General features: G+C 40.2%; 1 protein-coding gene across 8 annotated transcripts in view; it reads right to left on the reverse strand.

Annotated features, from left to right (window-relative positions):
• The window catches only part of EBF1 (EBF transcription factor 1), a 379,633-nt gene that overhangs the window by 358,227 nt on the left and 5,228 nt on the right, over positions 1-16,178 (reverse strand). For all 8 annotated transcript variants that reach the window (XM_074361007.1, XM_074361003.1, XM_074361006.1 and 5 more), the window contains exon 5: positions 6,575-6,648. In XM_074361007.1, coding sequence (XP_074217108.1) covers positions 6,575-6,648 — 74 coding nt within the window. The remainder of the gene's footprint in view (positions 1-6,574; positions 6,649-16,178) is intronic.

Below are 16,178 nucleotides of genomic sequence, written 5' to 3' on the forward strand. Positions count from 1 at the left end.
CGCACGCCATGTCACTGCATCACCCAGTCATCATTCCCAAAATGGGATCCCTGGGCTCTGCTTTGCATCTGGGGTGGCGACCAAGTAGTGTCTACAGTTTGAGCCCACTTTAAAAATATATGCATATACAAATACACACGTGTACACACGTACACATGTATGTATGGAATTGGGTGCAGCATTAAAAGGAATGAAGGTGGCTTTGCATACACCATTATCGAAAGAAGTCCACATCATACTGTGACCTGAGAAAGCCACGCTGCAGAAGAGTATGTATGATGCGATCCCATTTCTGGGAGAACAGAATGAAAGAGGGAGAGACAGAGAGGGAGGGAGGGAGGGAGGGGAAGAGACAACCTGTCACAAGCCAGTTCACATTCTCACTTCACTCAAATTCCTGCACAAAGTCACGGCCTCTGACTACCGCAGAGCTCGTGAGCCCCTTATCCTGCTTCACTTTCCTTCCTAGCACTCATCACATCACATATGTGTTTGTCGGCTTCTCTACTGTCTGTCCCTCCATGAGGACAGGGTCTCAGACTGTTTGGTTCTTGCCTCTACGTTTTGTTCATCCCTATCTCCCCAGCAACTAGAACAGGGCCCAGCACATGGGAGGCCCTCTGAAAGCTTCTTTTGTTTTTTGAGTAAATGAATAGACCCTTCCAAGAAATAACCTACAGGAAGTGGAATACGTGGGGAAGAACAGAGGCTATATATTTTATTGCCATACTCCCGCTGTCTTCTGCTTTGAATCACAATCTTATTTTCCTGTTAAAAAACTAAAAATCAACTGCAAGTTGGGGAAAGAAGATTTTCCCTTAGGCTGAACTGACATCTAACCCTCTGAAGCTTCCTAGTTCTAACCCAGAGCCGAGCAGAGTAAGGACCCATCTTCCTTCCCCGTGACAGTCTTTCTTGCCTTCTCTTTCCTCCCGTCTCCAAGCTGAATTGCTCCCTAGTTCCCTCTACTGAACACGGAAGGACCAAGAAAGGTGGGTAGCAACCTCCACCACACACAAGACAGGCATTAACCAAGAAGGACTGGATGAAGGCGAGAACAGATTCACTTGTGTTTAAGGCAGGAGAGGGCTCAGGCTGAAATAATGCAGTGGAAGGAACAACAGACACAAAGGCACTTCAAGGGAAAAGCTACCCTGTTGACAAAAGAAATCACAGTGATAATCCCGTCCTCATTGCTGTGTGACTGGTAGATCTTCAACCTTCCAAACGGCGTTTTCTAGGCTCCCGCTATGTGTGCCAGGCACCGCACCAGGCACAGACCTGCCATTTGCTCCGTAAAGTAGGCGTCTATTGGGGGACTTGGAGTTTCCTAGTTTGCTTTGTCACAGAGCAGGACTCCCTTTATTTCGCATCCCTTCTTGACCTGCAACCCAAGGAGCAGGAGAGCAATGTGGCCCATCACAGGAGTGGGTCCCCAGCACCTGGGGACCTACATACACTGTGGACTCCAAACACAGCAGCCTTTTCCCCAGCAAGCCTATGCACCCCTCGGACAATTCTGCACACCCAGGGAAGAGCACACTTGTGAGTCTCAGCCTTCGCAGCCTAACACACGTGGTGTATCTCTAGTGAGCGTCTGACACGCAGCTTCATAAATCGGGGCAAGAAATATCGACCTGCTTCCTGGTCCCGGGACCTGCAGCTCCTCATCTTCAGGATGTGGAACCTCTTCCCATAAGGAGAAGCGCTGTCAACCACAGAAAAGCAGCGTCTCCATCTCCAAGCTTTACAACAAAAAAATAAGATGATCTTCCCCATTTAGCCAAAGTGGCTGGAGAGTGAGATATGTAAATTATCTAAATAGTCTGATTAACAGTGATAAGAATAAGTCCATCCTCTCTGTCAGTTACTGATATTATCAAGTTTTCCCATTCTTAAAAAAAAAGAGGAAGACTCACTCCTTGTTTTCTCTAGAGTTGGTTTCTTCCCTGCCCAGCTTTCTCCTCGTCAGTCACCAGCACTCCTGGCCACCTGAACCTCATAAAACCTGGCTTTGCTGCCACAGCGCCTATTCGAACGTCCTCTCCTGCAGTTCACCAGTGACCCCCTGGTGCTCTTCTCAGTCCTCACGTCCATCTGGATTTCCCTACACTTACTACACAATGGCGCTCTGTCTCTGAAACTCCCTTCTTTTGTTTCTATGCCCTGTATGCTCAAGGTTCTTTTTTTTTTTTTTTCCCTAAATCTCGAACACTCTAAACGGGATCTTTCGCCAGGAACGTACCCACGGTCTCTTCCCCTTCTATTCCCCCATCCTTGTTGGTCCCATGTAAGCCCACAGCTTCACCTCTCACCTTTGAGAAAAGACCCCTGAAGTTCGTGATCCTTCTCCCTGACTCTCTGCCCAGCTCCAGGCCACAGGCCCACCATCTGCAGACCTCTCCCTAGGAAATCCTGCGGGCACCGCCCACAAACAGACCAAAACACTCCTTCATGCATCCTCCAAGATCCCCGTCCTGTCTCACCCTCCTCCCCATTCCTGCAGCTACAACCACCTGCAAGTACATCCTCCCTTCCCTGAGCCACGGTCCCTGGCCTCACCTCTCACCCCGGCCCACAGTGCAGTCTAACTTGCTCCCGGGTCCCATCTCCTGGGCTAGCCTGGAGGCTCTCCTACAGCAGGCGCCAGCTCCATTTGGCTCTGCACGCCACAGTGCTTTGCATACAGTAGGTGCTAAAAGAATGAAAATATCCTTAACCACCACACCAAGAGCAAGCAAAGTATGTTAATGTTTTAGTAGACACTTCACTTCCTTTCAAGGTTCTCTTACCATTTGCTCCTCCGAGCAGCTATGCACCACGTACTTAGCTCGACACTGCAAGACACGGCTGCTGCTGCCACTGCTTCTACTGTTTCTGTTAATCTCTTTTGAAATTTTTCAATTTTTTTATTCTTTTTAATTTTTATTTATTTGGGGGGGGGTAATTAGGTTTATTTACTTATTTATGTTTAGAGGACATACCGGGGATTGAACCCAGGACCTTGTGCTTGCTAAGCACGGGCTCTGCCACTTGAGCTACACCCTCCCCGTGGCTTCTGTTAATCTTACCACTAATACTACTGCTGCTACTACTAATAATAACAAGAGACATTCAGTGCCTACTAGGTGTCAGGTACCATGACAAGCACTTATGGGGATTATAGCATTTAACCTTCACCACCATCCCATGAGAGAAGCAGTGGTTTCTCCCCGTTTCACACGTGGGGCAACCAAAGCAGAGAGGAAAACTGAGTAACTTCTTTGTCTTCAAGGAGCACTTAGTCCAGCAAAAGAAGGCAGGCCCTGGACACACAGTGACAATGTGAGGAGCGGTACGAAGGAAAAGCACAGGATACCACGGGAACGCCCAACAAGGGGACCTCACTCAGGCCACGGGCCACGGACGCTTTCCTAAAGGAACCACGCGTCAGTGGGCACCTGAAGGACAAAATCAGGATGAGCCAGCAAAAGAGGAAGGAAGAACAAGCCACACCAAGGGACCAGGCTAGCCCTGGGAAGGCGTGGTCCGCAAGAGGTTAGGCACTGACAGTGGAAAGAGAATGTTTTCTTCAACAGAGCACTGGTCCCTGCAGCCGTCCTGTGCACTGGAAAGGGAGCCAACCTGCTGTGCCCTGTCTGCGAGGCTGGGCCCTGCACTCACCTCCCAAGCATGGTCTCCATTTCCCAGTCACACTTTAAACACAGGGTGTGGGGATGCATTTGTAATCAAATTCTTTGTGGAATGAATCCTACTTATAAAAACCCTTCATGGGGCCATATTTTTAAAGGACTATTAACAAAACGTAATGATGATTGGTGTGATAGATTCCAGTTTACCAAAAATGCAGAACCTCTCCCAGAATTCCACAGAAAGAGGGCTGTGCCATCAAGTCAAAGGGGTTTTGTCTCAGAGAAAGACAATAATTATAATCCAATGACGGCAGGTCCTTTAGACAAATCATGCAATGGGGCTACCCTCTCAAAAGAACAAAATAGATTTTTAAAATTCGCAACGATTTAAGGTACAATTCCTTGGTTTATTTGTTTGTTTTAATTTTTCTTTTTCCTTTGCCCACAACAAAACAGAATCATCCCAAGCCCTTTCCTGCCGATCTAAATTCTGTGTCTCCTTTACCATAGCTCCAATGTGCTATAAATATACCTCTTTTGTGACATAAACGCAAAGTTTTATTGTGCCGTTAGCCTTGATAGAAAGCACTGCAGAAAGTTGTTTAGAAATTAAATATCTAAAACAAGCTATTTTAAAATCCAGGGCCCTCACTATTTCATGTCTGCAATGAAGAAATTTCATCTTGGGGAGAGGAAGCTGTCTTTCACACCATATGGTTAATGGTGGTGCATAGCAATTAGCCAGGCTGATTAATGGTGAACAGACTCTAATTTTATGCTTATAATTGAGCCTGCATTTGCACCCCTGGTGCAAATTCAGCACATCCCAACTTCCACTTACAACAGGCAAGAAATCAAGAGAAATAGGATGGTGTGGAAAGTGAGAATTTTTTTCCTAAAGCCCCCTAAAGAGCATCAGATTTGCAATTTAAAAGACTGTTAGCCACACAATAGATGACAGGCTTGTGTAATAGGGTCATGGCAGTCTGGTAAACAAACAGTACCCCTTACACGGCTATAGGCTGCCAGGAAAACCGTCATCTGTAACATTAGCAGGATGACATTCTGAATATGGCTTTTCCCTCTTAGCCACGCAGTACAAACATCATTTGCCTTCAGTGGCTTGAGAATTTTATTTTTGCTATTTTTATGTTTCTGAAAAATAGAACATAAGCAGTTAAACACACCAGCCAGCATAATAAAGAGCTTTGGACCAATGAATTTTAAGAACAAGAAAAAATATAAACTGCATTAATAGCGGGTAGGCTTGTGTGTGAAAGGCATAATATATCTTTAAGTCTTTTTAAGAATAGAATTATTTCTAGCATAGTCCAAACATGTACAGATATGAGATGCAAATCTATGATTTATAGATATTCGCTGGCCTGTTGGTTAAGATCTGTCTTACTGTCTGTCTCCTATTTGCTAGAATCCCATGTAATAGTACATGGAAGATTCATTTGAATGACATGCTAACTGTGGGAAGCTAAAACAGAGATATGGCTGGAAAAATAGTAATGCAAAAGAGGCCATTTGTTTTCATGCTTTTCAGAATACTTTCTACTCGTGCGATTCTGCAAAGTGTAACTCAGCTTTAATTGTGCGATTGTTGGATACAGGATGACTCTAATTTTGTCTAATAATATCTTCTGAGAAATCTGACTCTGCTTTTGGATTTTTTTACTGCTTTAAAGTTAGAGAAAAGCAACCTGTTTTTGGAATAATTAACAAGTTTTACAAATCGCTGAAGCGAAAACTTGTGAAACTCCTGTGTATTTTAGAATAATATATTAGAATATGGTTTTTCAAGGAAGAAAAGGAAATTCTGATATACATACAAAATATAGAGAAGTTAATATTGGGGAGTTCGCTAAGCAAACACGTTCAGCCCTTTCCTGTTTTATTTCCACCTGTGGAGTTTTCGGATCACTTTGCCCACAAGCCCACGAGCAGCAAATACAGTCCACCCAGGCCGATGTGGCAGCTGGAAGCCCCAAACGGACTGGTCAGTCTCAGTCAGGAGCCAAGCATGCTTTGTACCAGGAGAGCCTGCGTGGCTAACAAAGCAATTAGTAGCCCTTCCTTGATGCAGAGTGTCATCGTCATGCTTTATCCAATTACTCAGACTGTATCGGAAGCGAAGGCCCAGGGTTACTTTACGAAGAATAAGAATCCGAAACTGCAAGTTGAAAGGCGGTTCTCTGGTTTACTCTCTCCCATGTGGAGGGTTGGCTGAGGCCATGGAAGTGAATGTGGTCTGCTTGCCCGGTTTCACATGTAGCTTCAGGCAAAAAATAAAGAAACTCATTTCTGGACGACATGAATCTTTGTACCTTTCAGGGACTCATCTTTGCCATTCTTCCGAAAGCTCACTACCAGCAAGAAATATTAGTTACACTGCCATAGTTACATACAAGGTAACTAAGGTTAAGAAATCAGATGCAAGAGGGGAAAAAAGCAACCACACTCAGCTTAAGGGGGAATGATGATTGTGCACGGATGGCCATATTTTTAAGTGGGAGAATTAAAAAGGGGAACTGTAACTTTCAAGTCTTATCCAAACAGAGGCTTCTGCTGACATCAATAGAACTCTTACTCATTTTACTAGCAATGCAGTTGAGTGCATAAATTAACACTAAAAGGGTTATATTGTATTTTATCCGATTGAAAGGAAGAAGGGGAGGGCAATGCTTTGTGCCCATTAACAGTGTGATTTCAAAATGGAAATGTATGTCTTTTTAGGATGAAATCTAATAAATAATTGAGAACCACCGTGATGCCTGACACGTTGCTACCAAATACTCAAGTCTAACATTTTTTAGATTGTCTAGTAGAAGCAAGATAAATATACACCCAAAAATCGACCTGAATTCACCTAGATTTGGGATACAAATTCACCTTCTCTTTGCTAATTAAAAGGGACAAAACAAGGTGTTTCTTACCTGCACATGATCTCGTGTGTGAGCAAGACTCGGCACATTTCTGGGTTCTTGTCTTGGCCTTCATATACTATGGCCTGTAAAAAAAAAAGGCAAGATTTGAGCTAAGAATGGAACCCAGTAGCAGAGAACAAACTATCACAGGTGAGTTCTTGACCGTCCAGCAATGCCACAGGCCAATTAGCTTTCAGAGCCCAAGGCCTCACTGGGCTGATTGTTTCAAGACCTGTCGTTAAGGGTCAACCCCAGTCGAGTGGAAGGGGGTGTGTTCCTCCGTGTCCTATGAGCCACCTTATTATGAAGCACATCTTTGGATCCGTGTATGAGTTGTCATCAAGACAACCACAGTTCTCCTTTCAATTCAGATTAAAAATAAATCTAATCAATGGAGAGGAAAAAAATCTGGTAGGTTTAGCAGATTGAGAAACTAGTGATTTAAAATACAGAAAAGCACATGGATTTGATTTTTAAATGATTCGTGTTTATCGCCTTGTTTTACTGTTTCCAGCTCCAGCATGCAGTGCTCCAGCGGTAACTGGTGGAAAACAAGGGAGCGTTGGGGTTAATGAGTCCCCTCGCTAACTGTGTCCTGTTTGAGATGATTCATCAATCAGGGGGAACCCTTTATCCCACCTACAAGCCGAAAACATGTGCCCTCCAGGTCCAAACATACCCCCCTAACAGCGATACTCACCAGCACACGCTGGGAAGGTGGGGAAGGAGGGTTAAGCCATGGTTCTCTCCCTCAACTAAGAAACAGCATATCTGACTTTCAAAATCTGGAGTCACAAACCAACTCACTAGTGAAGATTTTCTGTCTGCTTTCAGTTATATGTGTACAAACATTTTGCTTAAGGTCACCAGGAAGCTTCCCTGGAACCTCAGCTTCCTAGAAGATCTCCATGTCCTCACTTGGGCCAAAGAAACACGCACAGCTTTCAGTAGAGGAAGGCTCTGCATGGAGATACATTTTAACTAACTTAACACTGTATCACTGCATAATAGTAAAATAACACAGCTTCAAATTGTTGATAGAATTACTTTCACACATTCAGATAACTCTCAATTTCTTGGTGATGAAACTACTTAAATTAACCAGAGACTAACCACCCTTTTATAGGACACAGGAAGTGCAGCAACTAACTTGTGGTTGGCTGGAACATGCTATGTTTATGAACCTGAGTCTTTGAGAACCATAAATGATGGGGGACAGCTTATGACACAGTGTGTGCAGACCCTCGGAGCAAGCTCTGCTTATGGTACCTAACTCCATTACAAAGCAAAAATTGCAACAAATATAAAAATGCTAAAAAGTATCTGCATAAGGAGAAAACATTTCTGTACCATTAGACCTTCAAAAGCTTTTTTTGGTTAGCCTGTTATAATTCTGTATTTTTTTAATGTTTTATTTTGACATAATTCTAGACTTAAAAGAAAAGTTGCAAGAATATATAAAGAATTCCAAAATACTCTTTACCCAGATGCCTCAAATTCATAAATTTGCTTTATTCTTTTTTCTGTCTGTTTGCTTTCCCTGAACCATTTATTAGTTAATTGCAGACATGCCCTAAATACTTCTGTATGTACTTCCCTGAAACAAGGAATTCTCTTACATAACCATAGCAGCACAATGCCTGAATCAGAAAATTAACACTGATACAAAAACTTAATGTAAACATTTATTGAGAATTTTCCAATTACCTAATAATGTCCTTTATAGAAAAAAAAAAGAAAAATTTTAATACCAATTACTGCATTCAGTTGTCATGTCTCCTTTAATAAGGAACATTCCTGAGCCTTTGTGTTTCATGACATTGACATTGTTGAAGAATATAGGCCAGTCATTTTGTAGAATATCCTCAATCTGAGTATGTCTGATGTCTCCTCAGACTTAAAGTTATGCAGCTTAGGGCTGGAACACCACAGACGCAATGCCAAGTTCTCCCAGTGTCATATCACACTGTAACTAGCTCCATCAATGGCAGTCAACTCTGACCACTTGGTTACGGGGGTGCCTGCCACCAGAGATCACAGCCAAATTCCCGTACTGTGAAGTTAATATTCACCTTATGTAATTCATAACTGTCTTCTGGGGAAATCATCTAGATTATGTTAATGCAGTATTGCTCAAATTTTCACCCATTAGTTTTAGCATGCACAGATGATGGCATTCTTAAAAGACCTTTTAAATATCCAAGAAGTTTCTTTACTCAAGAAAATGCATTAAGTCAATCGAAAATGTTTTAAAAAAACAAAACGTGTATCTCGCTACTTTATGTATTGCAATCGCTGCTAAAAAAAAAAAATCAAAGAAACACTGTAAACAACTGATTAAATCTCATACACGGTGCTAAAAAATTCTAATCATGCATTTCTGCGAAATCCTATTATCACTACATGTTTAGTATGTTCTCTTAATACCCCTGAAACCTCTGTTTCAACTTTAGTTTTCTGTCATGCTAAACTAATACAAGTAATCTGGTAAATAAAATTCACAGGTATTAATGGGGTTTTCCCTCTTGTTTAAAAAAAATGGCTTTTTTGGGGGGGAAGGAGTATCAGTTACATCAGACTTTCTCATTTTGATTCTTTCTAGATAAGACCAATATTATTTTTACTGAGGCTGCTGGTTCTACTGAAATCAGTGGGCCCGTGATAATGCTCAATTAAAGATATGCTGCAGTGAAAATATGTTGATGGCGCCCCCAAACAGCAGGTGATCTGCAGACTCCCAGGAGCCCCATGCTTTTATCTTTGGTGATTGAACATCCCTTGTGGAAGGCCCAGGGCCTCTGTTGTGCCTCTCTATCAGATATCAACCTGACACTCCGCTTCTGGCAGCAGAGTCAAAATGGAGACTCTCTAAATCAAGCAGAGAAAAATGAAAGCATGAGTTTGGATTTTCCCAGAAATAAGTGAGGAACTCTGGGGAGGGGGGGAACCATGACGTTTCTGCTGTCCCTTTCCTCGGGGCCTCAACAGAACAAAGTTTTCAGCACATCAACAACAGAAAAAGAAGTGTTTGCTGCTTCTGTGGCTTCTGAAATAAAAGCAAGTGACATGGAGAGTCTTTGCCCTCTCTTGGGGAGGAGAACTAAAATCCTGGAAATAGGGTAATCTAGAGCCTCAGCCTAATAGAGCTAGCTATCAAGTGGAACTCCATCAAAGGCAGATACACCTCCCTTGCTAAGCAGTTTTTGTTACTGAAAAGGCTCGTTCACACACACACACACGCACACACACAATGATAAAAGTAGGGTCCGAGAAATCAAACTTCTGATGAGATTCAACAGAAGAAAACAGGATAAATCTATTTTGATGAAAGTCTCTGCTGCAGAGGGCGACAATAAGACAGACTTAAAAATGCCACCAAGCTGTCCCTCCAGCTCACACACGCATGAAACCTCTACCAACTACATTTAGTACACATGACAAGATGGAGTCACAGTACGCAAACCCAGATTTTACGCCTAAAAGGCTCCTTGAACAGCAACTCAGGGAGAAGTTTCTGCTTTTCTTTCTAATTTGAATATGTGCCTCGGTGGGGTGTGAGTGAAGCTCATTGAGGCTGGATCAGCTGGGAGATTACAGAAGCATATGAACAGCATTGACTACTTTAAGTGAAACCATTTTAATAGACAGCTGGTTTAGGATGCAGACAATGGAACACCAAGAAGAAGGCTTATTTCCACCCTCCATAGTAAATCACATGTCTGCTCACTGTAAGAAAAGTAGTATGCTGTGAGAGAAACAAACACAACAGTGGTTTAAATAAATCAGTGTGCTTATCAGGACTAAGGATGGAGGCCTGTATAGAGATGGGCAGGAGGGGGAAAGAACGTGTATAAAATACATTACTTAAATAAATGAATTGATGGTGAAGCAAGTTGAGATTCTAACCAAAGAAACAAAAAAATATGGTATCAAGTAGAAAATGATGTTTACGCTAATCTTGCCAACGGCAAATAAATCCCTAAGGTGGCAGGAACGCTTGTGCAGGAAGGAAAGTAAAAGAATAAACAGCACGAACTTCATCTCAACTTTAAAAACCTGGTGAAACTGACAAACAAGTTGTCAAAACTTGTCATATTTGGAGCGGATTTATTTTTCTGAATATACTAGCCTCCTTTTTCTTAATGTTCTCTGATAAGCATAAAGAAAATATCACAACTATTTTTAATGCTCTATTAACTTTCGGATTGAGTTTTTTTTTCAAGAATTTTTTTTTTATATAACTAACAAGAAAGAAGGAAAAATAGGACTTGTTAAACTTTCACATCCTTACACAACAACAGCGCCAGGTTTACTGCGAGAGGAGAAAATGCCATTAATTTCAAATGCCCAATTACACATTACCCTACACCATCTTTGAAAGGAAATAAATCAGTCAACAGAAAAAATCTGCCTCGGTTGCCACTGTTTTAGACGCATCTTGGGAAGTGTGGTTCACTTCTGCTTTTCTAAAATATCACTAAAATATCTTAAAAGTTAATTGAAACTTGCTATGGATAAAGACCACACGGTATAATGAAAAATACATGGTGAACGTATACCAGAATCACGCTACCAGGGGATGCCAGAGGAAATACAGAGGATCCAGCACAGCTTTTCTTTGTTTACTTTTCTGATAGTTTTAACTCTTTGCGTTCCCTGCCAAAAGCAAGTGGACAAAGAATACTTTTGACTTTGTTTCATTGAAACCCGAAAGGGTTTTAGGAACAAAATGTTTTCATTAGAAGTCTTTCTTGGCTTACAAACAGTAAGAGACTTGTCATTAGTTTGGAAGGGCAGAAAGAGAGAATGAAAGAAAAGGAGAGAAAAGAAAAGGAGGAAGCGGGAAAGAGGAAGGAAAAAGGAAGGAAGACAGGTAATCAGGTTACTTATAACTAACAAAAACTTCTAATTTTCCACTTAAATCAAGAGTCATCTTGAAAACACGTCACTCTTTTTTCCAAATACAAAATAAAAGGCCAAACCTAACTTGTCACATTCATGAATGTACAAAGTACCTCCTTCAACCGGAAGTTAAGTGTCCTTTGACTACAAACTGCCTTTGGCAGCAAATTACCAAGAACTGAAACTAATGAAAAAATACCATGAGCACCTACAATGTCAATGCACTGTAATATTAATCACTACATTCGACCACCAAGTTCCACTGCTTGTCACTTAAAAAAAAAAAAAAAAAGTGTTAGCCAGTGTGGTTTGAGAAATTTCCAGTAGGTGAAGGAACCCTAGTTAAAAACTAACCTGTGCCAAAGAAAGCACTACTAATCTGACATTTCATAAACAATTGTGTCAAACAGCAATCCAAAATTAATAGTGGGATAAAATAAAAAATTATTTTGCTTCAATTAGCAGCTTGGCTACTGGTGAACACATTACAAAGATGTAATTTCAGCTCAGCAGCTAAGCAGGCCGGTTTTCAGGACTGAATTCGGAAAGTTGCAAAGGAATGATACCATGTTCAGTTACATCACAGCCTTGAATAAAAAGAGAGTGTGTCCCAAAAGCAGTTAGCTTTAGAATGCATCTTTCCTGTCTCAGAGAAATAGAATCCCTCATGCTATCCAAACACCACGATAAAAACGGGATCATTCTAACAATACCATACTACATATTACTTTTTCTGGCAATAATAAAAGACACTTCAATCATATGACAGCTGCATTTACTATCTGTGTTAGTAGATACAACTGGTTTTGTCAACACAGCGGGGCAATAATAATAATAAAATAATAAAAGCAGCTAATTTATTAAGCACTTAATATGCGCCAGCCACTGTTCTAAGCACTCTTACGTGTATGAATTCATTGAATTTTCACAACAAAGCTTCCAGGTAGGTGCTACCACCACTTGCGTTAGTTTCCAAATGCTTACATATTTTAATTACTCACTAAGACCAAATCATTGTTGCTCAACAACTGTATAAACAATTCACCAGCATCCAAACACTCCTCCTTTCCTCTCAGCAGTGTAAGACACAAGAACAGACTATCCGTGCAGTCATACAAGTTCGACAAACGCATCACGACTAATATGTTCGTTTTTAATGCTGTTCAAACATTCGCATGGAAACAGCTCTAGCGTAAATATCCCCGAACAAATGGCTGTATATTATCCAGGAGGGAGCAGTTGGACCGCCAGACTGGGGAAGCACTGGGCCATCTGGCTCCGGCAATCTCTCCAAAACCATCAGCTTTGTTTTCACCCCCAGACTCCAAACAACACATTTTCCACTGTGATGAGTTTACATTTTCCCAAACACAGGTCCTGATCATGCATAAAAATTCCAAACTTCTTCATTCCTCTATGTGCAAGGAAATTTAAATCACCTGCATTTTTGACATGTTACCAAAGAAGAGAGAGCGCTGCTGAAATATGGCTCCTAACTATAAACTTGCCCTGTTCTTTTTTGTTTGTTTGTTTCTCCAGATACATGGAAGGACGTCTCTGCTGGCCTAGCTGAATTTCTTTGGAACTTATCGATACACTAAAAATGTGTTTATCCACCAATGAAGAACCATGAACTGAAAGGGTTGTTAATCAAATCTACGTAGCTGTGGCAGGAAATAATGAAACAATCAATAGGAAAAAATGCACTTGCATCAATAACTTAAAGTACCGGGAACATCAAAACAAACATATAAAGATTAGCTGGAAAGAGAAATATGACAGCATTTCTGATTATTGTGCCTTAGATTTTCCACTGTGCAGGGACTTTTTAAAGGACCCCTCACCATACCACCTACCTTCAAATCGATACATATAAAGATTACGTGGCCATTTTTTCCCCCTTAAAAAAAAAAGCTTTTGTTTGGAGGCAGGGAGTGTTTTGTTTCTGATAACTTTGTGGAATTTGTTACTCTTTAAGTGATAAAAATGTCACTTTTTTCAAAGGAAGATGGTAGGAGGGGAGGTAAGTTAAAGGCTTTTAAAAAAAAAAAACTAAAGCTAACTCACTGAAGCAATCACAGAACATAATTATATTCCAAATACTACATGAAAATCTGAAATGAGCCCCATTAAACCTCAGACCTCCCCTACTGGATTCATTCGGGTCTCTGCATTCGACAGCCATAAACTTCTGGATCCTTCAGGCCTTTCTGCATGCTCACTAATGGAATACCAAAAACAGCAATGACACAAAAACAACCTATTTTTAGTCCAGCTAAACTTGGTTTTGAACAACCCTTCCCAAAAGCAAGCCTCTTATTTTCTAGTTGGCGGACAAATTTTTTAAATATCATTATATCCTTTTTGTTTTATAAGAGAACCAGAGGACTAAGAAGGCTTAAATCCTTACACATTCACTTCTAATAAAGCTTCCCCTTTCCTGGTAGCATCCAAAATTAAGAGTCACCACCCAAAATAGTGTAATGAGACACTTTGAAAAGGTGTGAAATACTGTGTCATACCAATACATCTTGGTTGATTGAGTACATTTCTGTTTGATCTCAATGGTGCTAACTCCACCCAAGATCAGGAACATTCTATGAAAATATAAAGGCGCATAACTATTTTTGAATTTTGCTTGCTAAAGATTCTCTTCCAGTTTTAACCCCAACTTGTGAGTCAAAGGCATGACATCATACACATAAAGTTGCATCTCGGAGGTGGAAAATGTTAAGAGAAGAGACTTCAACTGTGTCTAGATAACCCCTCCAAGTTTTATGATGTTATTAGAACTCATCACATCACTGAAATTATTCCATTCTGCACTCTATAAATATCAAAATCCTGAGTCTATCTGAAAGAATTTCATGGGGGGGGGTGTTACTGGGGAAAGGGGAGTAACCATTTAATCAGCCAGCTTTTATCAAGGCTTACTTTTGATGGAAGGGGTCACTGCATACTTAACTGAAGTCAAAAACTGAAGAAATTTAAACTCAGACTTGGTATTTAATCAGCATAGAATAATTTCAAGCCAGATGAGAACCCACTGTTTTACTCACCAAGGCTAAAACGTAATAATTATGTCACAGCCAAGGACGGTTATGCTTCTTCAAACTGATCTGTTTTTTGAAGACTGTTGTATTAGCTGTGTACACAAGAAGCTAACCTACTTCCCTAACTCTTCCAGCACATAATCAAGGAACAAGCAACCGGATAATGGGCAGGGATTGCCTTTCAAAGTAAAAGCTACAGAGGAGGCATCAGACAACTCCTGTGAAAGCAAACAGGTATGCCTCAAAAAAGCTTTTTCTTCTTCCTATTTTTAGACCACCTTCAGATAATTATTTAAAACTTTTTTTCAGGTCACTCCCCACCAAAATACATAATTGCATCCATTTATAAATTTAACTTTCAGCCAGATGGCAGATGACTTTATCACACTTGCTATGACTAAACTATATATGGTTCTGGTCTCACCCCCACCCCTATGACTGATAGAATTTAGGATACCAAGCAGTCAAAGAATGCCTTAAACTGTGGTTTTTCTTAAGCTCTATGGCCTTGTTAGTAAAATGATTTTTGATGTACTACTTGATAAATATCAAGATTATTCTTCCACTGATGGAGTGTAAAGTCAGTTCACTTCATAATAGGACAGTCAATTCATGGGCACTATTTAGGGGCCTAAAATCAAGCTTAAAGAGAAGTTAACACTTTAAACACATCCTAAGTTTGTGCTCCTTACAATTGTCCACTTCGTAGAGCTGCTTATAATTTAATATCTAAGTGACCAAAGCTTCACAAGTAGACAGGTCTTATTTACTGGTTTGTGGGGCTTTTATCTTTCAAAAAGTAATTCTAATAAATCCATAAGGAGTATGTTCTAGAATTCATACTTTCCATCTCCCCTCTTATCTTTTCTTTCCTATGGTAAGAATGACAGGAAAAGTTATCTGAGGTACCAAAGACAATTTTTTAAAACAAAACTCCACTTGAGACATTTTTGTTTTGACACTATTTTTTTTTAAGTTACTGAAATCAGTCTTTTTTGTTTTTCTGATTGGCAGGGGAAAAAAGTTTTAACAAAATACAATATGTCCAAATGAAAAGAAATTATCTCATGTAATGATAAAAATCAGAATAGTAATAAATAATAAAAGTATAAATGTGGATTTACTCTGAACAATTGACTAAAATAAACAGATTTTCAAAACAGCCAAGTATTTTGGGCTAATAACTTGAAATAAATTTCAGTAGATACTTATTTACCATTTTAAAAATACATTTCATACCCTCATGTTTTCTAGTTGGTTCACAATAACATGTGAAAGTAATAATTAAAATTAGCTGTTACTAAATTGGCTCTTGTTAAGCAGATTCTAAAACTCCCAATAGCTTATTAATGTGCATTTGGTACAACATATTTAAGTCATGGCTTATCTAAAAATAATTTTTAAGTATGTATGCATACCCTAATTTGAAACCTTCCAAGTCAGCATCTATGAAGATTATCTTCTTTATTTTAAAGGGAATATTTAAAAATCACAATCAAGCAAATGAGCTTTAACCCTCTTACTAAATTGGTGGTTAGTAGACAAGGATAACTTTTCTTTGTTCTGATTTCTTTCCCCCACCCAATAAAGCTGTCTTCTTTTTTGTTAAGTCCTCCAAAAACCTAACCAGATACTTAATTCCGAAACTAAACTTTTTC

Source organism: Camelus bactrianus, chromosome 3 (assembly GCF_048773025.1).
Source record: "Camelus bactrianus isolate YW-2024 breed Bactrian camel chromosome 3, ASM4877302v1, whole genome shotgun sequence".
Lineage (NCBI taxonomy): Eukaryota > Metazoa > Chordata > Mammalia > Artiodactyla > Camelidae > Camelus > Camelus bactrianus.